General features: G+C 41.4%; 1 protein-coding gene across 1 annotated transcript; it reads left to right on the top strand.

Annotated features, from left to right (window-relative positions):
- The first annotated feature begins 411 nt into the window (after window positions 1-411).
- On the top strand, window positions 412-27,978 carry EGLN3 (egl-9 family hypoxia inducible factor 3). Its single transcript, XM_050798125.1, has 5 exons — window positions 412-1,109; window positions 20,435-20,554; window positions 22,485-22,621; window positions 25,105-25,178; window positions 26,298-27,978. The coding sequence occupies exons 1-5, from the start codon at window positions 753-755 to the stop codon at window positions 26,327-26,329; spliced, it is 720 nt and encodes a 239-aa protein (XP_050654082.1). The 5' UTR covers window positions 412-752; the 3' UTR covers window positions 26,330-27,978.

Here is a 27,978-nt window from a genome sequence, read left to right on the forward strand (position 1 = left end):
GAATGGGGTAAATAAGGAAAGACACCAGGTAAAGGTAGAACAAGACCACTGCTTAATAAATATATTTGTTTTTGGGGTTATTATTTTGCTCAAAAGTCTATGAGATGACCAGCCCAGAATGTGGCAGTTAATTCCATTTACATTTTCAGTGTGGGATCCAGGTTTTCAAGTTTATTATGTGATTTTATGCAAAACAATATGCAAATCCAGCGCATTCTAAAAATTCAGTCTGTTCTCCAGCCGCTCCCCTGGTCACAAACAACTAAGGTTGGCGCCGGTCTCTTTGGGATCCTTCGCGGAGGGGCAGAGCAGGCGGGGGTGACGGGCCGAGGGGCGGGGGAAGGGGCGGTCTGGGAGGCGGTCCCGGGGCGGGGCCCGTGACGCGCGGACTCGGCCGGCTTAAGGGCCGGACCTCAGCGTCTCCCCGAGTCTGGCCGCAGTCGCGGCAGTGGTGGCTTCCTATCTCCAAAAGGCGCCCTCCGACTCCTGGCGCCGCGCTGCTCGCCGGGCCAGTCCGGAAACAGGTCGTGGAGCCCCGCACCACTCCCGCTGGTTCCCGAACGCGGATCCCTTCTTCTGAGAGTTGCGAGCAACTTTCCCTTGTCCCCGGCGCTGCAGCGGCTCGGGGACCGTGGCAGCCGCAGGTTTCTGAACCCTGGGCCACTCTCCCCGTGCCTCGGCTTCGCGCTCGTGTAGATCGTTCCCTGTCTGGTTGCACGCTGGGGATCCCGGACCTCGATTCTGCGGGCGAGATGCCCCTGGGACACATCATGAGGCTGGACCTGGAGAAAATTGCCCTGGAGTACATCGTGCCCTGTCTGCACGAGGTGGGCTTCTGCTACCTGGACAACTTCCTGGGCGAGGTGGTGGGCGACTGCGTCCTGGAGCGCGTCAAGCAGCTGCACTGCACCGGGGCCCTGCGGGACGGCCAGCTGGCGGGGCCGCGCGCCGGCGTCTCCAAGCGACACCTGCGGGGAGACCAGATCACGTGGATCGGGGGCAACGAGGAGGGCTGCGAGGCCATCAGCTTCCTCTTGTCCCTCATCGACAGGCTGGTCCTTTACTGCGGGAGCCGGCTGGGCAACTACTACGTCAAGGAGAGGTCTAAGGTAGGACGCGCTCGGCGCCCTGCCGCAGCTGCCCCCGCGGGGACGGGAGGCACTCGGAGTCCGTTGTCTGTCGCCTTCCCAGGGCTGCAAGCGAACTTTGTTTTTTAACCAAGAAGTCAGCCTGGTTTGTCTCTACTTGCTGCTTCACCCCACCCCTCGCCCCAGCTCCTCTGAGCGAAAGTCCACGTTAAGGGGCTCAGGTGAATCATGATGATGACCTTCTGTTGACTTTGAAATATTGGCTCTTGTGGGTGACAAAAGCCAGACAAGCTGTGGCTTTGGTCCGCTTTTAAGACAAGAGGTTCTCAAAGATCCAAAGGAGGGAAAGGGTATTAGAAACACTGTGTATCATCTGAGACACACGTGTCCTTATGATCTTAAATACCTACTTTAAGGCCACCTAATACTGCCCTTCATTGTGGTCAGAAGAGATTTCTACAAAAGCACTCAGAATTCTGGAGGCAGTTGTGATTTTGCCATGTGGCAGTTGGTTTGTGGAGTTGGGCAGGTGTGAAAGGGTAAAACTCTACTCCTGAATGCTGCTTCTGCCCTCTGGGACCCAGCACATTGTTAGACCATCTTCTTGACCGAAAATTCTCTCCTGGTGCTTAGCCCTACACCACCACCTTCCTTTTCCTAACTATCAATTGACAACAAAGTCCACTCAAAACAACCAGTTAAGTGCTCACGAGAGAGTAGTCAAGCACCTCCGGAAAGAAACAGTGTTTTTGTTCACATAGCAGGAAGTGACTCCCTGGGTGGTAATTTATCTTGGAAACACAGGTAGATTGGCAGGAAAACGGGAACATGTAGGTACCGCGATGTTGGTGCATGTACATTACTTTGGGATAGGCTTTCTCAGTCTTTCCTCAAATGATAGTTGAGCCAGTTTTCCAGTGGCAATTCTGAGTGACTTGCGCTTGTCTTACGGTGTGGTCAAGGGACATTCAGAACTATGGAAAACTTTTACTGAAACAGCGAAGCAGAGTATACCATGGCATGAGAGGTACCACTCTCTGACACCTATGTACCACTCTTTGACAATAAATATAGTATTTCTCAAATCAGTCTCAAGACTGATCCTGTCTCAAAACAGACCATTGTTCTCTCCTTTCTCTAGTACACGGAGAGGAACACTCTGAATAAAGGCTAAGTGGTGAGAATTGGAAACGTGTGGGAGTGAAGGGGTGGAGATGGATGAGTGCAGTGGGGAGTCATAGTTTGTTGTACAACTTCCAAGCCAAGAGGCCATGAATAGAGTATCTGAAAGCATCGTTATTAGTGCACCCAAGTAAAGTAAATCTTAGAAGATCCTGCTTTCTAAATTTTACTTTGGGGAAAAAAATTATGTTAGCGGAACTCTGTAGAAGATTGATGTTAAAGTGTTTCTTCACTCTTCTTCCATTGTGTTGGTGGTGGACTAGTCATTTGTCTTTGACTAGTTTGGTTTTTGCATTAAATGACCTTGCTGTCTTCTGTGGTGGGGGTTTGGGGGGAGGGGAAGGGTCAGCTTCAGTGTTGCTGAGGTGCTGGTAGTTTTACCTGAAGAGCAGAGGGCTTCTTATCGGGTTTTTGAATGTCTCTTGTAAACTCAGGTGTTAGGAATTTTTCTTCACCATTCTAGGAGCTGAATTTGCTCTGAGGGACGTCAGAATTAATTGGTATAGAAAGAGGCCACTGACATTGAAAGTTAAATATTTTTATTTAGCTTTGACTTAATGGATAGGGATAGGATTTCAGACTAGAATTTAACTCAAGTGGAATGAAAAACACTGTGTAAGGGTAAGGGAAAGATCTTGTAGATATGATTCATCAATTTTAGGTTATCTTTTGGGTGGAATGAAAAACTTTTCAGGTGACCCTGTCAGAAGGTGATCATGAGTTGAAAAGAAAATTTATCCTGTCCCACCCCCAGATTTCTAGGTTTACTTTGGCTGGTTTGTCACAAAACTCCCTGCCCTTTAGATAAATCACCTTTCGATTGGAATATTCCCTGGCCAATTAGAACCAAATGCAAACCAGGCTTGAGCAAACAATTAGTGTAGCTAAATGTTTTTTAAGTGTGCTTTGCTTGTATACAGAAGTCTCCTTAGTGATGTCTTGTGGTCTTGGGTTTCTTGTTTGAAGTTCATTATTAAAGTCATCATAGAAACACTTTCCGTTTCTACATGATTTATTTTGGTTTCACCTTAATTTATTCCTTCTTTTTCTTCACTCACTTTTTATCCCTCAACTGAGCTCCTTATTTTGTGCTGCTTTCCAGAGCAGTGACAGAGACCTAGTTTACTGGTGCGTCCTTCACAAATGTTTTCAAGAAAAACTAAAATTTTAAATTTATTTATTATTATTATTTTTTGAGACAGAGTCTTGCTCTGTCCCAAGGATGTTGTGCAGTGGCGTGATCTCGGCTCACCGCAACCTCCGCCTCCTGGGTTCAAGCGATTCTCCTGCCTCAGCCTCCCACATAGCTGCGACTACAGGAAGGCCACCACACCCAGCTAGTTTTTGTATTTTTAGTAGAGATGGGGTTTCACCATGTTGGTCAGGCTGGTCTCGATCTCTTGACCTCATGATCTGCCCGCCTCAGCCTCCCAAAGTTCTGGGATTACAGGTGTGAGCCACTGTGCTTGGTCCTTAACTTTATTTTTAACTTTTAATTAAGGTTATTTTCAAACACACATAAATATAAGAGGCTAATAAGCCCCCATCACCCAATTTCAACAATTGCCAATATGTACATTTATTTTAGAACAATTGTTTTTTAGCTACTTAAAATTTCTTGAGGTTTTGCTTATTCATACACTTACCTAAATTTGGGTTTTTTTTTTTTTTTTTTGGTTCTTTGCTGGACTTTGAAAGGTCATTGGATAATATAATATTGTCCTTTATCTCAATGAAGCAATAGCAAAGGCATTGGGAGTAAAACAGAAAGACGCACTGGACCTAAAATTGAAATTGTGGAAGAATATAGAAAGAAATATTAGATGGTTCCGCTTCCTGCCAAGAAAGTGGTTAATGGTCAGAATTTATGTACCTCGTCTTTGCTGGAGAAAATTCCAAGGGTGTTGAAGACCCCTTGGGAAGTGGTTGCTGTAATGTACAGCAGTATGGCGCCCCCTAACTTCACGCATGATCATTGCTTTCAGGCTAGCAATGGATTTATCTGCTACTCCCTTTTGGAGATTTTAGACCATATCCAAGATAAATATTGGTCATATTTTGCTCCTTTTTCTTTGGCTGCCTAGATCTTGAAAAATGGCTGTTTTCCAGAGAATGTATAATTTTTAGAACCAAAAGTCCTTCTGCTTCAAACAGTTCACTGTAGACTCACTACTTAGTGACACTAATAAGAAGAACTACCTTTTATTGAGCAGTTTGTATTGTCTGGCACTGTGCTAAGCACTTTACAGATGCTATCTTGCTTAATCTTCAGAAACACAGTCTTAAACACATTGAGTGATTAAATACGTTGCCCAAAGTTTCAAAGTCAGTGGTAAGAAACAGTTTAAGTGGGGGCTACCAGCTTAGGCTCAGTGTTACTAACCTTGTGGCTTTAGGCAAGTTGCTTGGTTTACACCAGGTGTAAAATGAGGGGAAATAATGCCTTAAAGCTGCTGGGGGAAGAAGCATTCAATTAGATGATGTATATGAAATTTTTAGCAGCATTCTGAGCCTTCATCAGTGTTTTAAGTCTCCAGAGGGGAAATTTGGGATCCTAACCTAGATTTGTCTAAATCCAGAGGCTGTGTTCTTTCCTTTTATTCTCTCCTACTTCTGACTTTTCATTTATTCAGCAAATGTTTATGGAGTGTTCACCCTGTGTGGGGTACTGTGCAGGGTGATGGTGCAATGATGAACGAATTTATACTTTCGTATACTTCGAATTATAGGATCATCTCATTCACACTTGACTAATTCTCAGGCTTAAGAAAACCCTCAAACATTGAAGTGGGTCAGTTGAGTACAACTGAAGAGAAAATGGAGTACTGTGCTGATGTTTTCCTACTGTTATTTTTATTTATTTTTTGAGACAGAGTTTTGCTCCTGTTGCACATGTTGGAGTCCAATGGTGCAATCTTGGCCCACCATAACCTCCACCTCCCAGTTTCAAGTGATTCTCCTGCCTCAGCCTCCTGAGTAGCTGGGATTACAGGCGTGTACCACTACGCCCGGCTAATTTTGTATTTTTAGTAGAGATGGGGTTTCACCATGTTGGTCAGGCTGTTCTCTAACTCCCGACCTCAGGTGATCCGCCCGCCTTGGTGCCTCCCAACATGCTGGGATTACAGGTGTGAGCCACCGCGCCCTGCCCCTACTGTTATTTTTAGGAAAACATTTATTAATAGGGTTTGTTTGTAGGATTCCTGACCAGACTAGCTCTGGAAGATGACATTGTAAGGACTGCATTGTGAACAGACAGATTGGTCCTCCCCTGGAAACAATAAAGAGGAATGATGAAACAGCAAAACATTTATGAATAAAAGAAGATGTGTTGCAAGGTGGTGTGTTTATTCCTTGCTGTTGAGCAATAATAGTTTTGGCCCACCCTTCTCATGTGAGGTCAGGAATATACATTATTTAATGGAGCTTATCATGGTTGCAAGCTACTTTAAGGGAAAAATGAGATACTGTACTATGAAGTGATCTCTCAGGACCCAAGTGCAAGAAATGCAGCCAGGGTTCTCACAAGCTTAGAGGTATGAACTAGGAACCAGAAAGTCCTTAACATCCAGGACAGCTGGTGTGTTCTTTTCTCAAGGGCCTCATGACCTCCATCTTTGCTTCCCTGCTTTTGCTCTTCATTTCTTCCCCTCTTTTCAATCCAGCTTTTGCTGACCTCCCATGCACATGGGCTCAAGATGGCTGCCCCACAATGGCCACCTCAGCCTTTAGTTCCAGATGAGCAGAGACTTGAGTAACATTCCCGAATCCCTATTTTCATTGCCTGGGAGCAAGTCTGATTGTCTCACCTTGGCTCAAGGGACCTATCAGCCGTAGTCAGGCACGGTGGGAGGCATGTGGAAACCATGTGTCACAAAGATGGTTGCCAGGGCCCATGAGAGTTAGAGTTTTTAAAGCACAGAGTTGGAGAGCTGGATACCATAAATGGTATCTCTGCAATTAGAATCTTAAAAATCTATCTGTGAATAAGGTATTTTGGGGAGAAGGAGTGTTGAGTTTGAAGCTCTGGATCATCTTTCTGTAAGGATGTAAGGGATTCCTATAAAAGCTTTTGTATTAAAAATAACTTAGCTCCTGGAGGAAGGAAATTACTCCACAGTAATTTACAGAATACAGCCCCAGTGACAGTGAAACAAGTCTCTCCAATGGGCAAGTTTTCATGGGGTTTTTTGTCTACTTTGTGAATGACAATTGGAAACAAAGAAGGCAGGGGGGGTGTGTGTGTTTAATTTGTAATTTCTTTTGCTCAATTTTGGGCCACTGGCCACTTCACTATAACCTTATCTGCTTCAGTGAAGTGGATAATCAGGGATATCGATTTAATTCATTCCCAGATGACTCAGTGCTGTGCACTGCGGGAGACCTGTCCGTGGATGGGGGAAGGGAGGTGCCGAGTGATTATAAAACTACCTGAAGAACTAAGCTGAGAGTTGAGTGTAGGGTGCAGTGGTTGTCACCAACTCTTTCTCTTTTTCTGGTTAGAAAGTGCACGTTTACACTCATTAGTCATTGTTTTTCTTTGGGTTTTCTCCAATTTCTCTGTTAACTTAAAATGAAGCAACCAGAACAAGTGATCAAAACTATACAAGACGTTAATAATATGGGTTTTTAGGGCTAGAGAGATATTAGAAATCACATCTATCCAATGTCTCAGTCATTCAGCAGTTGTTTTCATATTTGGAGAGATGATATCTCGAGCAGGTCCTTGGGAAGGGATGGGTAAAAGGTACTTTAATAGAGAAGGGGTGGCCCGGTGTGGTGGCTCATGCCTGTAATCCCAGCACTTTGGGAGGTCAAGGCGGGCAGATCACAAGGTCAGGAGTTCCAGACCAGCCTGACCAACGTGGTGAAACCCCATTTCTACTAAAAATACAAAAACTAGCCAGGCATGGTGGTTTGTGCCTGTAATCTCAGCTACTCAGGAGACTGAGGCAGGAGAAGTGCTTGAACCCGGGAGGTGGAGCTTGCAGTGAGCCAAGATTACACCACTGCACTCCAGCCTCTGTGACAGAGCGAGACTCTGTCTCAAAAAAAAAAAAAAAATAATAATAATAATAATAATAATAAAAAAAAAAATAGAGAAGGGGCTACACTGGCTGGGGTTGGTCCATGAGTCAGATAGACTGGGCCCAGGGTCAGTAGGTTAATTCAGTGGCATCACCATTTTATTTGGGAATTTTAAATATAATTCTGACTGCAAATCGATAAACACCCTTAGGTGGAGTTTATGCAAGCCTGTCTCTGCATTAGGCTTTGGAGTATCATGAATTATTTCCCTTTCTAACCTTTCTGCTTCAGCTCAAGCAAAACTGGTAAAATTTTTCCTGATTCCTGAATCTGGCTGGAAAAACTTGTAACTTCATAAGTAACAAACAGCCCTCCATTTTATGACCCTATCCCAAGAACACACCATGTGTGAAAGACTTCTCTGAGGAAGCTTAAAGGTCAGGGTGCAGTTCTACCCAACCTCTGATGAGCAGAGTTTAAGCACCCCCAGCATCTTGTGTATTCCAGGATAAAGCTGGGAAGGTTGCTCACCTGCGGGCCACGTTTGGTTTGGCAAGGCCTCTGCTTTTGACCCAACTTTGCAGCCGTAGGTAAATTAAATTACATTTTGATCTGTGCCCACTGAAGACCAAGGAGTAGCTTGCAGGTTACCATTATGGAGAAGGTTATTAATTTTTTGTTAATTATTGCGGCAACAGACTCGACAATTCCTTGGTAGCAGCACTTTGTAGCTGTTAACTAATATTGCTCTAAGAAACGGGTGTCGCTTTTCTCTAGTGTTTGTCAAATGCACATGTTCTGACAGTAATGATAGTTCAGATGTATTTTGCTGGGCATCTGCCAGGGGTGCCCAGCGGGTAGCTGAATCCAGAGGCACTGGAATTGTAAATACAACAGACAAATCATTTTATGATGCCAGACTAAGGAGTTCAGCTTTGGCAGATTGCCAGGAGCCGTTGATTTGGCTCAGATTCAGTGCTATGTGTCTGTTTGCCAAGCAAGATTAGTTGTCTTGGTTAATTATACATAGAATTTGTACCCCCTTTCTCTCGATTATTTCCATCTTAAACCAGTATGACACTTGCTTTAATTTTGCATCTTGTTTCGATATTGATTTGTGAGTGAGTTTCTGTCCCTGTTTTTGGTGAGTCTGTAGTGACTACATGTTTTCCTGCCCCGGTCCCAACACAATCCCAGCCTTACAGGCCCTGGGTTTGCTGGTGTATAATGCAGGCTTTCAGATCTTGTATTGGATTCATTTGGTACCTTGTTACTTAGTGTTCTCCGTGTTCAGTACAGTGTCAATACCGCCTTATTAGATCAAGCTAATTTTTGATTCTTTAGAAGGTACAATGATTCTCAAGTTCTGGAGTACATGTGCCTATCTCATATTAAACATTATTTTTTCTTTCCAAAATGAGGCCAAAATACTTACTGTTGCTATACAAAAATAATTCCAGAATACAAAGAATCAAATAATATGATAGTAACCTCAATTCTTTGTCAGTGGGAAGAAGACAAAATGAAAAACTCAATTCCAGGTGCCAGTAACATCTCTTTTTTATTCTAATATGAGAACCTGAAGTTGTTTTGAAGTTGTCAGGATAATTGCATTTGAGCATTGCTTGGAAGCTGTAAGGATATACTGTTTGGGACAGTTTGTACATCTTAAGGAGCTTGCTGTGTGTTCTCCGGACACTGAGAACAAAGATTCAGCCCATGACCTCACTCTAGCTTTCCTCTCATTTCTACTCATCTATCTGGTCATACCTGAGGGACCATCATTCAGAAATCTCAATGCCACCCACATGACTGATGAGTCCTTTTTTTGGGAAGGAAAATGACTTCTTTAATGTTCATATTGTTTTGCAGGTTAAATTGAATGACTGGAGTGGAATAAATAAAACCCCTTTTACTTATTTTTATAGAGATGGGGTTTTGCCATGTTGCCCAGGCCTCCCAAAGTGCTGAAACTACAGGGGTGAGCCGCCAGGCCAATAAAACCCCTTTTAAACACAAAATATTGAACACTCAGGCAAGAACATACAGTATTGCTCGTGAAGGGCCTATTGTGCTTGTTTTGTTTAGTTTTGCTTTTTAGGTTCACTACAGAACCTCAAGTTGTCTTTTTTTTTAAACTAAATTTTCATCCCTTTCTTAGTAGAAAAATCCTTGAGTGGGGAATTTTTTTAAAAGTAACTTGCTATGGGAGGCTGAGGCGGGAGAATGGTGTGAACCCGGGAGGCGGAGCTTGCAGTGAGCCGAGATCACACCACTGCACTCCAGCCTGGGAGACACAGCGAGACTCCGTCTCAAAAAAAAAAAAAAAGTAACTTGCTGTAACCATAAATCACTTGCCATTGGTTCTTGTTCTCCCTGTAATCCATTTTATGTACTTTAGCTAGAGTGTAGTAGTCCCAAACCCAATTCTAATCATGCAGTCTCCGTGCTTAAAACAAAATAATCCAAAAATCCAATCATGTTCTTTCTTCATTATCTACTGTACAACACTGTAAAGACTATAAACTTAGCCAGCGTTGACAGCCCTCTATATCTGACCACATCTGACCTTTCTACACTTAGTTTCCCACCACTGCCTTCCTTTCCTCCCAGTCCCTGAAATGCCAGAAACTAACTTGCCAGGCATAATGAGCTTCCCCATTGTCTCCCACTCATCAAAAATCCATCTCTACCGCCTTCTAGTACCTGTTCCCTGAAGTCTTCCCTTCTGCTCCCCAGAACTCTGGTGGCTCAATCCAGGCTGCCCAGTTCCTGGGTTTGTTGGGCTGTTTATGCTGCCCACCGTGTGCTCAGAAATTCCTTGAATGCAGAGACTGTTACGCTTTGTATCTACTTTTAGTGCCTAGAACAGTCCCTTATACTTCATAGGTGCTTGTTGGCTTAATTTCATCTTCAAAAGGAACTTTGATTTTGATGGACATTTGAGTGTTAAAAAAAAAGCTAGAATTTTTTTGGGGGGGTGGGGGGAAATGATGGGGGAAGATGGGTGGCTGCAGCTCGGTCTCTAATTTGATGCCTAAGTATTTAAATATTTTATTAGAGTGACATGTTATGTGAGACCATCTCAAAGGAGGACCTTAGCTTTGTTAAGTTTTTTTTCCCTCCGTTTCGAAATCCTAGGCTTCACCCTAGAAATACCTGAGTCACACCTGGATCCTGGCAGCTCATACCTACAGGTCTGGCTCAGAGATGCCAGGGCCATGAGGCTTAGGGCCCCAGGTTCTGGTCCTAGCTCAGCCCCTGGCAAGTTTCATGGTCTTCCATTTCTACTTCTTTATGGTTGAGTTAGATATTTGTTTTCATTTTTGAACTTAAATTTGGTCAGCACCTACCACTTGACACTAGGATGGACACTTCAGATTTTATTTCGTCTTCCTATGGTCTTGGGCAAGTCAGTTCTCTGAGCCCATTTTCATCATCTATGACATAGGCACAATAATACTGAATAATACTGTATGTCTACCTCTAGGATTATAAGGCATTAAAATTGAGATGACATTTCCATTTGAGAAGGAAAATAGTTGCTTTCAGTGCCTCTTATTTGATTCCTGGAGAGAGTAGACTCGCACCAACATTCAACCCCAGCGCTGATATGACAGTAATCCTCAGAGGCAGAGGCCCACACAAAACAGCAATGCTAGAAAGTTACAATTGGAAAGTTTCCTGCCAGCTTCAGGAATGACACTGCAAAGCTGGTGCCAGAAACTGCCAGAGTCATTCTCCTCATTACTGCTCTACCCACCCACTTTCAGCTCCCCAAATTAATTAGTGCAGTTGACTAATTCCTCTTTACCTTTATCATTTAGGGTGAGGCACTGCACAAAAACTCTTGACTTTGCCATATACGGCCGTTGTTCTCTGTGGTCCCTGGATAAGAAGCATCACCATTATCTGGAAACATGCAGCAAAGTCAAATGCTTCAGCTTCTCCCCAAACCTCCTGAGTTGGAAATTCACACGTTCTCCAGCTGATCTCATACATGCTAAAGTTTGAGAACCATTGAGTAAAGTTAATGCATTAAGAAGAGATTAGATAGGGACGGTGGCGTATCTTCCTACAGTTTCCTTGTTAACAAGAAAGTCAGACGTCAGTTGATCAGACTTTAGATTATTTATTGCTAAAACTAAAAAACCAAAAAACAGATTTTTAGTTCACTTGGGAAATCTTTGAGAAAAATCTACGTGTTGAAACACACACATTTATAGCCTATTATTTGTACCAATATATTTAATTTTCCAGAACTAGAATTGAAGCAAATTTTGGAACCAATTCCCTCCTGTTATGGTGAACGGAGGTGAATGTCTGGCCTTTGGCAAGACAACTGCATTTGAGACCCATGTGGGCCCTGCAGGGGCTACAGAGAGTTTTTGGTGGGCTTGAGGTTGACCTGCACTGGGAATAACCAAAGCAAAGACAAGACAACTTGTACAAGTGTCAATTTTCTTGGCCTCTTGCCTTTGTTAAAATTCCCCCTTTGGACCTTTGAGTTTACAGACTGAATACCAAGCATACTCTTTTAAAAAATATTCTTGCAATTTTTTGTATTTTGTGATTTTTCTGTCACTCCGGAAGGGTGATAGGCAAGGATGAGGTAGATGGAGTCAAATATTTCAAGTAGAACCAAAGATCTTAGTTCCCTCAAAAATGAGGTGGGGGTGAATTTGCCAATGTTAGACATTAGATAAACTGAGTTGGTAAAGCATGACTTAAGACCTCGCACTCTTCAGCCAGACCGACTGGGTTCAAAAAGGCAACTTACCCAAGCTGTCTGTGCCTCCATTTCCTCATCTGTAAAATGGAGATAATGTTCCTACCTCCTGCAGTTGTTAGGAAGTGTGAAGGAGGGTCCGATCTGTGAAGCACACAGAACAGTGTCGGGCACATAGTAAACTCTATACAAATGTTTGTTTAGTAAATAAATATAGCCACTGAATTTCATGAGTTCTAATCTACGCTGACTTGCTGTGTGTCATTTTTTTCATTCAGCAGATCTGTTTTTCCAAGTGCCGAAATGCATATGTAGGTTTCTCCTGTTTTAAGATGATTGTTTCAAGGCATTTTTCATGATGTTTTGATTGGTAACTTCATTTTTTGGTACATTATCCATTAATAAAGTCTTGTCTTACCAATTATTTTGAGTTATGGATTCTTTAAGTATTTTAGGATTAAGTTCAGATGAAAATTTCAAATACTCCATTCTCTGATGGGCCTGCAGTCACAAGTATTCCTTGTCTCTGTTATGCTCAAAGCCTTTAGAGAGCCATAGGTGATGTTTTATTGTTCTGATAAGGCTGTTTTCTCATATCAAAGGAAGTTGAATATTATGTTTCTCTAAAGAAATAACCTGTGATAACTTCTAGGTCCATAGGGTAACTTCTAGGGTTAATGACTTCAACCAAGGACTTGTGAGCGGTGTGACTCAGGGCACACACTGCTGCTCACCTTCCCAGTAACCAGGAAATTAAACAAGGTATGTGCAAAATGCCACCCGGCTACATGAATTCTCAGGAAACAGCAGCTGTTAATATTTGGGGAAAGGCATCAGAAAGGAAATGGTTAAATGCGTCTCGATGTCCTTATCCCTGGGCTGGACTGACCTTTGCTGATTTTATAATTGTGAGGAAGCCTGGTTGAAAACATTTCTCTGGTGACTGGGGTAGCGATGGGGGAGGGGGATGGTTCCCAATGTCCGTTCCCAGCTTAGGCTGCCTGGCGGTGTGCTCGGGTGTGGGCTGGCTGCCACCCTCACGCAGCGCACGTAGCCCTGTCACTCAGCCATCACCCTGCTGGCTTAGAGCCAGTCCTCCACGGGAAGGGCGGCCTGCCCAAACCCAAACACCCTGTATTAATATGGCGATGTCGCCGGGCCTGTTTACTGTGCCTAATTGCATGGGCTCTGGCTGAATCCCCTCCAAGGAGAAGAATTAACCACAATGCAGAAAGGAATGACAATAGTCTCTTAAATTCCTGGTCTCTGAGCCTTTCAGTGGCTTCTTGGGGGAGGGTGATTCACTCAGAAGGTCGTGCATGAAGTGCGAGATCTCCTGGAATAGAATCTTGATCCAGCACAGTTCAACTTTAGAGGCCTTTGAACCCCCTGGACTTTTGTGCAGACTTCTATGTGTGCATGCATATTTCTTACATCCTTTTAGTGTAAGAATCTCAAAGGGCTATTGTGCCTGGTAGAACGATCATCACTGACCCAGGAGAACTAGATGGATGCTTCCAGTCTCTGGGTAGTTAATGATCCTGAAGCTAGGACCAAGTTCATCTGAGGACAGGTTTTAAAGTGAAGATGGTAAATTGTCTGCTATTCAGGCACGGTGCTCTCACCTGACCAGGAGGGCCTGGGCAGACCCACTTCACTAAAGCAACCAAGAGTCGGTTATTAATTCTTATTTTTTATTTTCAGAAGTTCTGAAGTTTCTACAGTATTAGAAAATTCAGGTGTAGGTGTATGATGACTGTTGTTCTACCTTGGGAGGGAGGTCATGTGTAGTGTTCTGGGTAAGTAGGTTCTGCGAGAGGAATTATTTTTAGTGTGGATTTAGGACAAATGAGGAAGGCAGAAGTAGTCTGCATTGTGGAAATAGAGTAGTAAAAAATATTTTCATGAATAATTTGGGGTATATTGAAAGGATTACCTACCTGACAGGGATTTGTCTGGTATTCTAAATCTTCTAAATAGTCTGGTGAGATGGTGAAGCTTTGGGAAGGTGCACATGGTGGCTGGACATGGCTTGCGTTATGGCCCACCAAAAGTGTATTTTCTCTTTCCCCCTCATTTCATTAAATCAGTCTGTAACTAGAGGCACTGGAAGTCAGGAAATAGAATAGCTAGGCTTGCTCTTAACCAACAACAAAGATAACCAGCAAGATGCCAAGATAACTGATGACAGTTTACACAAAATTTCCTACCTTTCTAAGAGCTCACGTTAGCTACAACTATTTTCTTCATGCCTGTCTAGGTGAAGTTTGAATGCATAAAAATTCTAAAGCACTTTTAATATTTACTAGTTAGCACTGCTTCATCATCACATTGAGACCTTTTTTGTCCAATTCTGTATAAAGGATAAATCCAACTGGCAGCAAATGTGAACTTTGTGTCAGTGACATTTTCTTAAAACTTGGAGAAAGCTTTGCATAGTTGCCATCGTCTTGTAAAGAGGCCCTGCGAACATTGTTCTGTAGGAATTTTATTTGACAAGAGTAGATCCCACAAAATGTCCTTGAAGATCACATATCCCTGGACAAGGGAGATGATAGAAGGCTAAAGTAGTAATTCCAGTTTGCTCTTCATGTCCTCCAGATTTAAGTGGCAAATAATTTTTTGAGTTCTTTTCTCTTACTGCTTGTCAGAGCCAAGTGGAAAATAATGGAATTGGACATTTTGGCTTAATTTGTCTTTAGATTTTTTTTTTTTTTTAATAAAACTTGTAAAGAGTATGTCTCTTTCAGGTTTTTTTTTCTCACTCCAGCCTTTCCTCCAGTATGCCTGCATATAGCAGTTTGAATACCTAAAGGGTTTTTCGGTTTTTCTTTCTTTTTAAATAGGAGAATTTCAGTTTTAGAGCTGTCACTAGCACATATAGTGCCTTTGTTCTAGTTACTAATCCCCTTTCTTCTCCCTCAGATGAATTACCAAATGGGGCCCCTACTGCAGCAGGGTGCCTTGATGAAGGCAGGACCTAAAGTATGTGATCATGGGGCTGCCCTGCTCACTGGCTGCAGTCAAGGTGTGTGTTAAAATATGTGCTGAACATAAACCCCCCAGAAAAATAGCCCTGGAAGTGCAGCCTTTAGCTCCTCTACCCACAGCTGACTAAAAACATTGGCAAGTTTGTCACCTAGGCTGTTTTACCCGAATATAAATGAGACCCATTTCTGGCCAGAAACCTCAGCTATCGCATTCTACATTGTGATGAGTTGCTTGGCTGTTTTACCAAGCAAAAGAAGGTGCATGGTCTCATGTATTTCTTCCCAACTCTTATTTATTTATTTACTTATTTATATTTTTTGAGACAGAGTCTCACTCTGTCACCCAGGCAGGAGTGCAGTGGTGCGATCTCGGCTCACTGCAACCTCCGCCTCCCAGGTTCAAGTGATTCTCCTGCCTCAGCCTCCTGAGTAGCTGGGATTACAGGTGCGCCCCACCATGCCCGGCTAATTTTTGTATTTTTAGTAGAGACAGGGTTTCACCATGTTGGTCAGGCTGGTCTTGAACTCCTGACATTGTGATCCACACACCTTGGCCTCCCAAAGTGCAGGGATTACTGCGCCCAGCCCCCAACTCTTTACACATCTAGTTGTCTGTGTCGTCGTACCTTATGGTGAAGAAGGGAAGGATCCTGGGTCTCTGTTGCTCTGTACTGGGTGGACATGGGGGAAGGACTTGATGGAGCGAGGTATGAGGATGCAATTGGAATGTGGATGGCATTAAGGATGAGGCATTGTCTTTGGACAGGATGTGTTTGAGTCTGGTGGAGACAGATGGGGAAGGTGCCCACTCAGCAGCTGTCTCCAAGTAGCTTCACTTCTTGGAAGGCCTCACACAGTGATCTCAAAATATAGCCTGATATATATATATATGTATATGTATATGTATTTATATATGTGTATATATTTTATATATATGTATTTATAGCCCTGATTAAAAAGTTGGGATCAACAACATTCAGGAGAGTTTACATAAAAATCTGATCACCTGCTACTCTCATAAAATCGGAAGATTTGCGCTCTTTGAAAGTAACAGCAAGTCCCCTCAGTGTAGGTGGCATAACACACACTCCAGAGTTCTGACTCATGTAGACCTGATTGGCTTCAATCATTTGTTACTGGCAAACATCAAAAGCTATTTTAGTTTGCCAGTCCTGGATTCAAAACTACAAAACACTTAAGTAGAATTGGATCTCTGAAGAAGAGACATTCTACAGCTTCAGTTGAGGGGAAGACAAACATAACACATCATCTTTAAAAATAGCTAACATTTATTAAGCACTTTGTGTGCCAGGCCATGCACTAAGCATTTTGCGTGGATTATCTCCTTGAGTCTTCATAAACCCATTTCACAGATGAACAAACCAAGGTGTAAATAAGTTAAATGCAGATTTTCCCGTACTTAGGTTGCATTTTATTTCAAGTACGCTTTGCTCGAGACCCTGCTTACTTCGAAATGAATCCTCACAGAGGTTGGCTGGTATTTCTGCTTGGCAGCTAGAGGGGATCTAGCATTTGTCGGCAGATCAGAATACTAGTTTAAAGCTCCTTCAACCACATAGTTTGTTTTTTTTTTTTAACCACATAGTTTTGAAATCATGCTATTCTCAACAAATCTTAAACAATGGATTTTCATTTATTGCAAATTTTGCAAATAAAATGAGATGTAATTAATACTTTAATTTGGTAGGTTAAATTTTGTATAAAATGCCACTTTATTATAACTTGTTCAAGATTGAGTCATACTAGCGAATCTGTCTCACATCATGAGCAATTTAAAATACATTTCTATGAAAATACATGTTGTAACTATTAGTAGAGAAGTGGTAAGTCTAACCGCAGGGTGGGTGTACACCCTTCTCACCTATGGGTCTGAAAAAATGATCGGCATTGCTGAGTGGATGGTGGAGGTCACTGATGCTGAGTTTTTGAAGTGGCTTTTATATGCAGTCAAGCTGCGGTTGATGGCATTCAGGAGCATTCTGTTTAGGCATTGGAATGGAAATCCTGGACTTTTATTTTTCAACTTTACCTTTGGACTTGATGAGATAGGTGTTTTTTGTTTGTTTGTTTGTTTTGTTTTGTTTTTAATGAAGTCAGCTTACTGGTAACTCTTACCAGAACCAGTTTTCTTTTCCACCTGTGGCATTTGGGGACCACATTTTTATACTGGGTTTTGACTGTTATGGTTCTATATATCTGTGTATATATTCAAAGAATACATACACATTTCTTGTCTGGACATGGCTGCATACGTGTCTAGAGCACATATTCTGGTCTAGAGCCAGCCTGGGCCTACCTGATTCACCTCTCCACTCATTTCTTATTGCTACAGAGCTAAGGGGAGGCCTCTGGGAATGGGGATGGTGGGAGGTGGGGTGGGTACACTGTATAATGTCAGTGGACGGAACGGTAAATGTGTAGGGGGACACGTGGATTTAGCAGCATATCCAAGAATAGAACTATAGGACTATACTGTATTGGCTGCTGGAGATGACACTAAAGTGTTAAACTTCTGTAAATTTCAAATATTAATCTAGTCAGGAAGTTTTAGAAAATAAAAAAGCCTGTACTAAAGTAGGCATCCTCTTGACATGTGTCAGTTTATTGCTTGGCATGTTTGTTATATGATCATTAAATTGTTCTGGCCCGTTCTTTTAACAATACAGCATTGAAGACTTCTCTTCTGTTAAACACTAAATCCCTTCCCCAGCTTGATGAGGTTTAGATAGCAACTCAGTTGGACGGATCTGCTTCCGGAGTTTGTTACTGCCCCGTGCACAAATTGGCACAGAAGTGAATGGCTAGTTATTGAAGTCAGGCTTGCTTCTTGGTGCATCCTTAGCCTCATGGTTTTAGACCCTGTCAAAGACGAGCAAATAGTTGGGAATGTGCCCAAGCAAAGACCCATCTCCTATGGCACTCATCCAGAAAACACACTGATAAAATTGGCCGAATGTAGCCTCAACTGGCCCACTGATGCTTGAAATGATTTCCTTCCATTGTTTCCAACTTGATGCATGTGGTTTCTGGAACCAGGAGAGAGGGTGAATATTCACTCTGGCCAGAAAAATTATCTCTGTTCCTCACTCTTAAGCAGACAGATACTTTGCTGACATGTAGGGGTTTTGTCCTAATAGTAAGTCCTCTGGAATTGGCTGTTTGTCTCTGTGTGTTTTATAGATGCAGCATTTAGTAGAGGGTGTACTTTTGTGAGTTTGTATCCATCTTTTTTTTTTTTTTTCCCAATATTTTAATCTGAGCTGAGTTCTGAGGCAGAGAAACACTCCTTAATGACCTGAAGAACGATGTTGCTTTTTCAAGGGTTGATGCTTAGATCAAGTCTTAGATCTTCTTGGGCCTTTGACAGATGTGTAACCCAATCCCCTCTTTATAGGAAAGAGACAGCCTGGGATCACAGTTAGTTGCAGAGTGAACTATGGTAGGCATCCAGACCACTGACCTTTTCCTTAGAGAAGAGCTGTTTCAGCATATAAGATTATAGCATTGATGTCGTACTTTTTCTTTTCAGACACACTCAGTGGGGGGAGCGTGAGATAATAGTGAATCCAGCCTGTAATTGTTTGTGGCTTAAGCGACTTTCATTATTGGCTCTGTGGTGGCTCTTATAATCCTAATAGCTGCTTCCAGGGGTGGGTAATTCTGTAGTCATTATAGGTGACTTTATTTATCTCTTCTTCTCTTGCTAGGCCCTTCAATTCTGTTTGCTACCAATCACCCTTCCTCAAGCCATGCTTTGCTTAGTGGTACCTTCATTTGTTAAACCTTTATTGCTGATGTTGCCTCACAGTTTCACCTTCTGAAAGATGCTCAAGCTAACAGCCTAACTTGAGCTCTAAGGATGACATTGCATTGACATTTTCATGTTCAAAGGCAGGATATGGGGATTGTTTGCTGCATGAGGATATGAAGTTTGAGAGAGATGGTGATTTAAGATTTAAAATTGTTGTGAAGTCAAGTTACTATTCAGCCTTATTGTCGATCTGGTATGCACGATCTAGTATGCAAGGTGTGTGATGCCTAGTTCCATGTCATAGGAGCAGTAGTTTCATGCTACTATTGAGAGTGACTCGGCAGCCACGTTCAAGTTGATTCATTGAACCACTAGCCCATTAGCTTGGGGCTGTACTCAAATGGTCATTTTACCGATGAAGCAATGCTGCCATTTATCAGGAAATCTATGGACTGGATCCTTACATGTATGTTTGAAGATAGGTCTTTTAAAATGACAGAAATAGCTATTGATCTTGGTAAAACGTGAATTTACTCTTTAGAGAAAGAGCCATTCACTAGTTCATTGATTTATTTATCACATTTTAGATGGATACCTTCTATATGTCAGGCACTGTCCTAGGTGCTAAGAATACATCAGTGAGTAGAATAGGAAAAAAATTCCCTGTTCTCATCTAATGTTGTTGGTTCCAATATTTTCCTTGCACCTACTGCATCCCTATAAAAAATATTGTTAAAACATGGCAGTATCCTGTGAAGAAAAGAACTGGCTTTCTATACTTTGCCTTCTTCCCTCTCCCCACTCTCTGTTACAGTTTTTCCCGTGGAACAATTAGAGGTTTGTTTTCTCTAATAGTAATTTTCAGTAGGATTTTTGGTATGGCTTTCTACTTTATTCCTCCACCTGATTGATACAGGTAGCAGTTAGACAAAGAGAGCTTCAGATTATCACCTGATTTGATAATTATTAGGAAGAAGACATGCATTAAGAAACACATATTAAGATACATGCATGGCTTTTTTCCTGAAAGGAATCTCCCTGTATTGTCTTTGTTAACAAGTTAGGGCGTGGCTTCCTATTGATCTTCCTCTGTTCCTTCTATCCTAAGCATTTTATTGAGTAAGCCTGACCTTTTCCTCCTTTGGTGATTGGTTCTGTCACTTTGTGTATGCAAGTACCTTTAGCCATTGTTCTGAAACAGTGTGAGTGATTCAGGGGCACTTGCTAAACAGTCATAATCCTTAAGCTCCACACCTAGTGACTCTGATTTTGTAGGTCTAGCATGGGAAACTAGAAACTGCTTTTCCAAAAACGAGTATTGAAGAAAGGCAGGGCATCCAAATAGGTTATGCAAATAGGGCATGTAGTTAGGTTACTTTAAGAAAGACTGTGTAAAATGTTCTAGAACTTTGGGAATATTGTTGAACTACTTTCTACTGGACAGAGCCATAGTATGACCTGGCCATTACTCTTATGCACAGAAGGGTCCAAATTTATGTACCATACATGAAATTAAGAAGCCAGCAACTACCTGTAAATGTCACATAGCACCCAAGGAGACTGTGTTACTTATCTGCTCACCAGTGGGAGGAGAAGATTGTCTGTCTCAGCTTTGTTAACCAGCTTTCTTGGGATTTCTCCATAGGCAATGGTGGCTTGCTATCCGGGAAATGGAACAGGTTATGTTCGCCATGTGGACAACCCCAACGGTGATGGTCGCTGCATCACCTGCATCTACTATCTGAACAAGAATTGGGATGCCAAGGTACTCTTGAATAATGGGAGTAGAGTGTGGGGTTAAAAACTATAGGAAAATGATTCAGATAACTTAGAGGAGAGTTTATATTGGGTTCATAGTTGCCCTATCTCCCACTGATGAAACATTTCTATTTCCATTTCATAACCTCCTGCGACAGTGGAATTAGTACTAAAGTTGTTAAGAAGAAAATAATGAAGTTAATTTGGAGGGGGATAGGTAGGGTGATTATTAACCCTACCTCTGAGAAGGGTGGTTGATGAAGAGAAGGTAATTTGATATTAGAATTAATGATTAATTTTTTTCAGTTTAAATCAGAGTTGCTCTGACTCTCAATGCAGAATAAGATGTACACTTTTCCCTCCCAGAAGCAGCATTGGGAAAGTTCCACAAAAATAGAACTGTAGGATATAAAACCATCCCCAAGAGAGATTTCCCACACAGTCCTCTCCCTCAGGGTGATATGTCTCATTGATTGCTGCTTGCCATGGCTTACTATGGTTTGTGAATGCCAAAGGCTTTGTGGCTTATTTTTGTATTATAGAACTTATAGATAGATGGAGATATGAAGCCTGGTTCCATGCTCACAGACATTTGTGTGGACTCTGTATGCTTTCCGAAAGTTAAGAATGATTTAGGAGTCTGGGAAGTCAGATAACTTTTCAAGCTTATTTGGCTTTTGAACCTTCTGCATCTCCATTTCCTGTTCATTAGGCAAATACTGGCTGTCATAAAGCAATAATATTTTATCCAAAGTCAGAAAAACGAAACTTGGGAAACCATCGAATCAGTGAAAAGGCCTATCTCTTCTCCCTGTTTGGTAACATCTCTGGAATACATTGGTAACATGACTGGGGTACATCCATTAGGTCTTCTTTAAAATCTTGAGAAGTGCTAATAGAGACAAGAGAATAAAGTTATCAGATTGGTAATGACAAATTGGAAGGTCTGCAATCATTCAACAAATATTTGAGTTCCTGCTAGTGTCAGTCATTGTATTATGAAGAAACATTGATGTGTGAGGCCTGAACTCTACATTGAATAATGTTATTCTAGTAGGATGAAATAGGTTGACATGTAAAAGAAAAAGTAATTCAAGGAAAACAGTGATATATGTCATAAAAGGTGCAGATTAGGTGGTCTGAGAGTTCAAAAAAAAGAGCATGTAACTTCCAACTAACGAGGTCAGATAGGAGTTAAGGGAGTTCAGAAGAGCAGTAAATTCTAATTGAAGGGGAAGTTACATGTGATGATTTTCTTAGAAAGTTGTTAATGGTTAGATGGAACCATGTGAAATTGCTGGGTATTTTTTTTAAAGTCAAAAACACTCAAATATTAGCAAATCTGTATGATTCAATCTAATAGTACTCTATTTTACGTCCATGGGCTTTATGACTGTGGGGGGTGGTGGGAATGCTTTTTTTGGTTTAAGGTGAATAAGGAGGTATCTCTAGCCAAGTTTGGTATAAAATTTGGTACAAAGTGGCCAGGCGTGGTGGCTCATGCCTATAATCCCAGCACTTCAGGAGGCCCAGGTGGGTGGATGACCTGAGGTCGGGGGTTCGAGACCAGCCTGACCAACATGGGGGAAACCCCATCTCTACTAAAAATACAGAATTAGCTGGGCATAGTGGCACATGCCTGTAATCCCAGCTACTCAGGAGGCTGAGGCAAGAGAATTGCTTGAACCAGGAAGGTGGAGGTTGCAGTGAAACGAGATCATGCCATTGCACTCCAGCCTGGGCAACAAGAGTGAAACTCCATCTCAAAAAAAAAAAAAAAAAATTTGTACAAAGTATGAGGTTGAAGTAAAAATCTGGGGTACCATGCATTTGGAGTGGTGGTTAGCAGATGGCATGTTTCTAAATGGGGCTGAAATATGGTTGTCGATAAACTACATGAGAGGTAAGAAGTAATCCCCCTTCTTTGTGTCTTTAAGCTACATGGTGGGATCCTGCGGATATTTCCAGAGGGGAAATCATTCATAGCAGATGTGGAGCCCATTTTTGACAGACTCCTGTTCTTCTGGTCAGATCGCAGGAACCCACACGAAGTGCAGCCTTCTTACGCAACCAGGTAATAGCCGGAGCCATGATTCCTCTTCCGGAGTTCGTTGTATAAACCCTAGTTCCAGGGAACTCTCTAAACGTGTCCTGTGCATGTGGGGGATTGATCACACCCCATAGCTGATAGCGAACTTGTTTGGAGTCTACAAAAATTAAAGGGGAAGCTTTGCATTCTTTAGCATACCAAAGCTAACCTCAGTTTGAAAGTACTATTAACAAGTTGTTTTCTATTAGGTGAGCATATTGGATTCCAATTTCTCAAGAGTATTTTTCTCTTCTCTCCGTTCCTCCTTTCTCTTACCTCTCTTTCCCTTTTTTAAAAAAACCTACTGTTGAACTATGCCTAGAGAATGTTGGCTGTCACATATCAGGAATTCTGTCTGGTTACTTTGGATGAGTTTACAAGCCACTAGTTGCAAGCAGAGAAAGAACCTTGAGAAAAGAAAGAGTAATTTGTTTTGACTTTCTCTTTTTGTCTGTTCCTTGGTTTGAAATTGGCTTGGGCTTGCTGTATCCATGGTCCAACAGTTGAATGTTTTATTAATCTTTTCTTTATGTGCACATGAAGATTCTCAGAGTAGCTGAGCACCTTAGTATTGTTTAGGACCAATTTAGACAATCTTGATAAAAATCTTCATTCTCAATTGTGCTTCTTATTTACCTTTGTCTGTGTCTAAAGCAATAAACCAGGCAGCATTGGAGGGCTACGGAGTGCGGCTTATACTGAGACTAGCATTCAGGGGCAGGAGGAGAGAGTTTTGATAGGATGATGATTAAACCCTGACAAGCCTAATTAAATTAAGATCACATGTGTCCTCCCGAAATCACACAGCTTAGCCCTAAACCCAGTTACATATTAACTGCCACATTGGAATGTCTTCTAGATGAGCAGGGAACGAATTCTACCACTGAAGTCAGCTTTTGTGTTTTATGGGGTATGTAACTAAACCCTGTTGTTTGTGGCAGAAGCCTTTGGTTATTCCCCAGTATCATGATGACTGGCCTTACAGGGAAAACATTAGCAAATTTGATGAGAAGCCCTTGAAAAAGACTCAAGTGCTGTAGAAATTTCAGTAGCTAACAATCATTACAAAATGAAACTTTTAAAAAAACCAAGTATGAAATGGCTCCCATTATAGTCTATCCAATGAATGGGATAAAGCAAATTAGTGGGGGGATGCAGTAGAAAGCTCTGGGGCATTATTATTATTCAATTGCAATTTTGCCTCAATGTCCAAAACTAAAGAAAGCAAGCCAAGAGTTTTAAACATACTGTGATTTACATAAGTCGTTTTTCAAAGCTTCACTCAAATGTCATCTCTCCTCTATGTTCTCGCTACCAACTTGGGTCTCCCAGTCTTTAGCAGAATGACTCCCTTCTAGTCCTTTCTGTAGAGACCATGTTTACCTGTTACATTATTGCAAAATCACCTGTCTCCCCTACTTTGAGCCTGAGATCACAGAGGAAGATCTGATCACAGGGTCATTTGAATTCCTAATGCCCAAGAAAATTTCTGGCACATACCTGGAATTCCTTATGCATTTTATTATACTGAAATAGAATTAAAACCAGAGAAGTTAATTTTAAATTAAAATCAGGGTAGACAGGCCGGGCACAGTGGATCACACATGTAATTCCAGCACTTTGGCAGGCCGAGGCGGGCAGGTCAAGAGATCGAGACCATCCTGGTCAACATGGTGAAACTCCATCTCTACTAAAAATACAAAAATTAGCTGGATGTTGTAGCGTGCACCTGTAGTCCCAGCTACTTGGGAGGCTGAGGTAGGAGAATCGCTTGAACCTGGGAAGCGGAGGTTGCAGTGAGCCGAGATCGTGCCTCTGCCTGGCAACAGAGTAAGACTCCATCTCAAAAAAAATAAAAAAATAAAAAAAATTGGCTGGATGCAACGGCTCACGCCCGTAATCCCAGCACTTTGGGAGGCCGAGGCAGGTGGATCACAAGGTCAGGAGATCAAGACCATCCTGGCTAACATGGTGAAACCCCGTCTCTACTAAAAATATAAAAAATTAGCCGGGCGTGGTGGTGGCCGCTTGTAGTCCCAGCTACTCGGGAGGCTGAGGCAGGAGAACCTGGGAGGCAGAGCTTGGAGTGAGCCAAGATTGTGCCACTGCACTCCAGCATGGGCGACAGAGCGAGGCTCCATCTCAAAAAAAATAAATAAATAAAATAAAAAAATAAAAAAAATTAGAGTAGACTTGTTATATTATATATAATATATATATTATATTATATTATATATAATTATATAATATATAATTATTATTATAAATAATTATATTATATATATAATAATTATATTATATATATTATATATATATAATATATAATATAATTATATATAATATAATTATAATATAATATTACATATAATATGGAAAACTTTAAAAGTTTTAATGTGAGATTTATAGGACATTTGTGTTTTTAGTAGTAGTATTAAACCTCTTTCCTTATATCTGCTTATCTTTCACAGATATGCTATGACTGTCTGGTACTTTGATGCTGAAGAAAGGGCAGAAGCCAAAAAGAAATTCAGGAATTTAACTAGTATGTATTTGACAATTTTCTGTGACTTTTGATCAAGTTAATCCTTGACTTTTATTCAATTTTATATATTTTTAAACATGCTCTGTTCAATCTGTTACAGCCTAACTTTATAGATAATGACATCTTGATGGGTTTTATCCTGAAACCTTGGCCTCAGGGCTCTTAGAAAAATCAGAAACAATGCAAGGGGCTTCCCCTGAGAATGCCCACTGAATGTATGATGGTTTATGATAGATGGGAAATAGTTAACTTTTTCTTATTAGTGTTAACCAGTCAAATGTAACATTAAATTTTGCCCATGATTTTTGGCATATTGCAAAGGAAATGTAATGGAACCCAGTTATGATGGCAAAATTTATTATATTGGGTGAGACTGTGACTCTCAGTATAACAGCAGGGCTCATGTAATATAAACTGAATATAACATATTCCTATCCCATATAGCTCATATAACTATTCCTAATATAACATATTCCTGTCCCATATAACTCATATAACTATATAAACTCATATAGCTATTCCTATCCCATCCAACCAGTATTAGAAGGCAGCATTTCCCAAAATATGTTGCATTAAAACACAAATCCTGCCAAGTTGGTAAATTCCTGGTCCCAGAAATGTGGGAAATGTTGCATACTGTATGCCTGTCTTAAAGAGTCACAGTGCTCACTAGCATATTAAATTAAGGCTCTAAGAGATCCTGCGGTAAGGACACATATATAATATTGCCTAGCCCATAGCCCATTTGGACTGTATACCTCTCAAATACCAAAGTGGTCTCCAAATTGCACCCAGGATATCTGTTTGTTTTCTCTTCCAGATGGCCTCCACTGCTTAACTCTGATATGTGAGTGAGGCCACATTTCATACAACTTATGCTCAACACATTAGCCCCAGAGGCCAATGCTGGATGTAAACCCAAAGTTCCTTCACAATCTGTGAGGCATATGGGAAAGATCCCATTGCAAAGTCAAGAGAGGATCCTTTTGCAGAGCTCTATTAGGAGGCTTATATAAGATGGGAAGTGTTTACTGGAGGCTTTTTGGTGACATCTGTGACATAAAACTCATCAGAGCTGACTCCATACCCTCTTTATTCTCCTTTCTATCCCCAACCCAGGGAAAACTGAATCTGCCCTCACTGAAGACTGACCGTGCTCTGAAATCCGCTGGCCTTGTTCATTTTAGTAATGGTTCCTGAATTCTCTTAAATTCTTTGAGATCCAAAGATGGCCTCTTCAGTGACAACAATCTCCCTGCTACTTCTTGCATCCTTCACATCCCTGTCTTGTGTGTGGTACTTCATGTTTTCTTGCCAAGACTGTTGATCTTCAGATATTCTTTGCCAGATGAACTCATTTGCTAACTCCAGAAATTCCTGCAGACTTCCTACTCGGCCAGCGGTTGAACTGATAGATTCGGTAATACTGACTGTCAAGAGAAGAGCCTAGGAGCATAGCGAGGGAATGAACCTTACTTGCACTTTATGTATACTTCCTGATTTGAAAGGAGGAGGTTTGTAAAGAAAAAAATGGAGGGGGTAGATGCCACAGAGAGGCATCATGGAAGTCTTAACAGCAGGAAACAGAAATCTGTGTCATCTGAACAATTTCCAGATGTTCTTAATCCAGGGCTGTTGGGCTTTCTGGAGAATTATCACAACCTAATGACATTAATACCTCTAGAAAGGGCTGCTGTCAGAGTGAACAATTTATAAGTGTCCCATGGGGCAGACACTCCTTTTTTCCCAGTCGTGCAACCTGGATTTTCTGCCTCAGCCCCATTTTGCTGAAAATAATGACTTTCTGAATAAAGATGGCAACACAATTTTTTCTCCATTTTCAGTTCTTAGAAAAACTAAAAAACTAGATATTAGTTGTTTTGGTTGCTTTGTTGGAATGGAATTTGAATTTAAATCAAAGGAAAAATATCTCCCTGGTAGTTTTGTGTTAACCTCTGATAACTGTGGAAAGAGCTAGGTCTACTGATATACAATAAACATGTGTGCATCTTGAACAATTTGAGAGGGGAGGTGGAGTTGGAAATGTGGGTGTTCCTGTTTTGTTTTTTTTTTTTCAGTTTTCCTTTTTAATGAGCTCACCCTTTAACACAATAAAAAACAGGGTGCTGTATTTTAAAAAAGGAAATGGAAATAAAAAAAATCTCAAAGCTATTTGAGTTCTTGTCTGTCCCTAGCAGCCTTTCTTCGCCCACTTGGCTCTCCAGATCCGCTGTGGTTGGCAGTATGGCCAGAATCATGGAATTTGCTAGAACTGTGGAAGCTTCTACTCCTACAGTAAGCACAGATCGCATTGCCTCAATAACTCGGTATTGAGCACGTATTTTACAAAAGCTACTTTTCTTAGTTTTCAGTATTACTTTCATGTTTTAAAAATCCCTTTAATTTCTTGCTTGAAAATCCCATGAACATTAAAGAGCCAGAAATATTTTCCTTTGTTATGTACGGATATATATATATAGTCTTCCAAGATAGAAGTTTACTTTTTCCTCTTCTGGTTTTGGAAAATTTCCAGATAAGATATGTCACCATTCATTCTCATGACTGCTGTATTTTGTTGTATGGTAATAGTTACCACCTTCTAAATCACTACGTAATTTACTTATTTATTATGTTTATTGCCTTGTATCCTTTCTCTAGAGTGTAAGCACAATGAAGACAGGAATTTTGTGTATTTTTAACCAATGCAATATACTCTCAGCACCTAAAATAGTGCCTGGAACATAGTGAGGGCTCAGTAGATACTTGTTGAATAAACTCAATCTCCTACATTAGCATTCTA

The sequence above is a fragment of the Macaca thibetana genome, chromosome 7, assembly GCF_024542745.1.
Source record: "Macaca thibetana thibetana isolate TM-01 chromosome 7, ASM2454274v1, whole genome shotgun sequence".
Classification (NCBI taxonomy): Eukaryota; Metazoa; Chordata; class Mammalia; order Primates; family Cercopithecidae; genus Macaca; species Macaca thibetana.

Coding starts and splice junctions, on each gene's coding strand:
- EGLN3 (XM_050798125.1), top strand. CDS start 753: ATGCCCCTGGGACACATCATGAGGCTGGACCTGGAGAAAATTGCCCTG. Junction 1,110..20,434: donor ACGTCAAGGAGAGGTCTAAG/GTAGGACGCGCT, acceptor ATTTCTCCATAG/GCAATGGTGGCTTGCTATCC. Junction 20,555..22,484: donor ACAAGAATTGGGATGCCAAG/GTACTCTTGAAT, acceptor TGTGTCTTTAAG/CTACATGGTGGGATCCTGCG.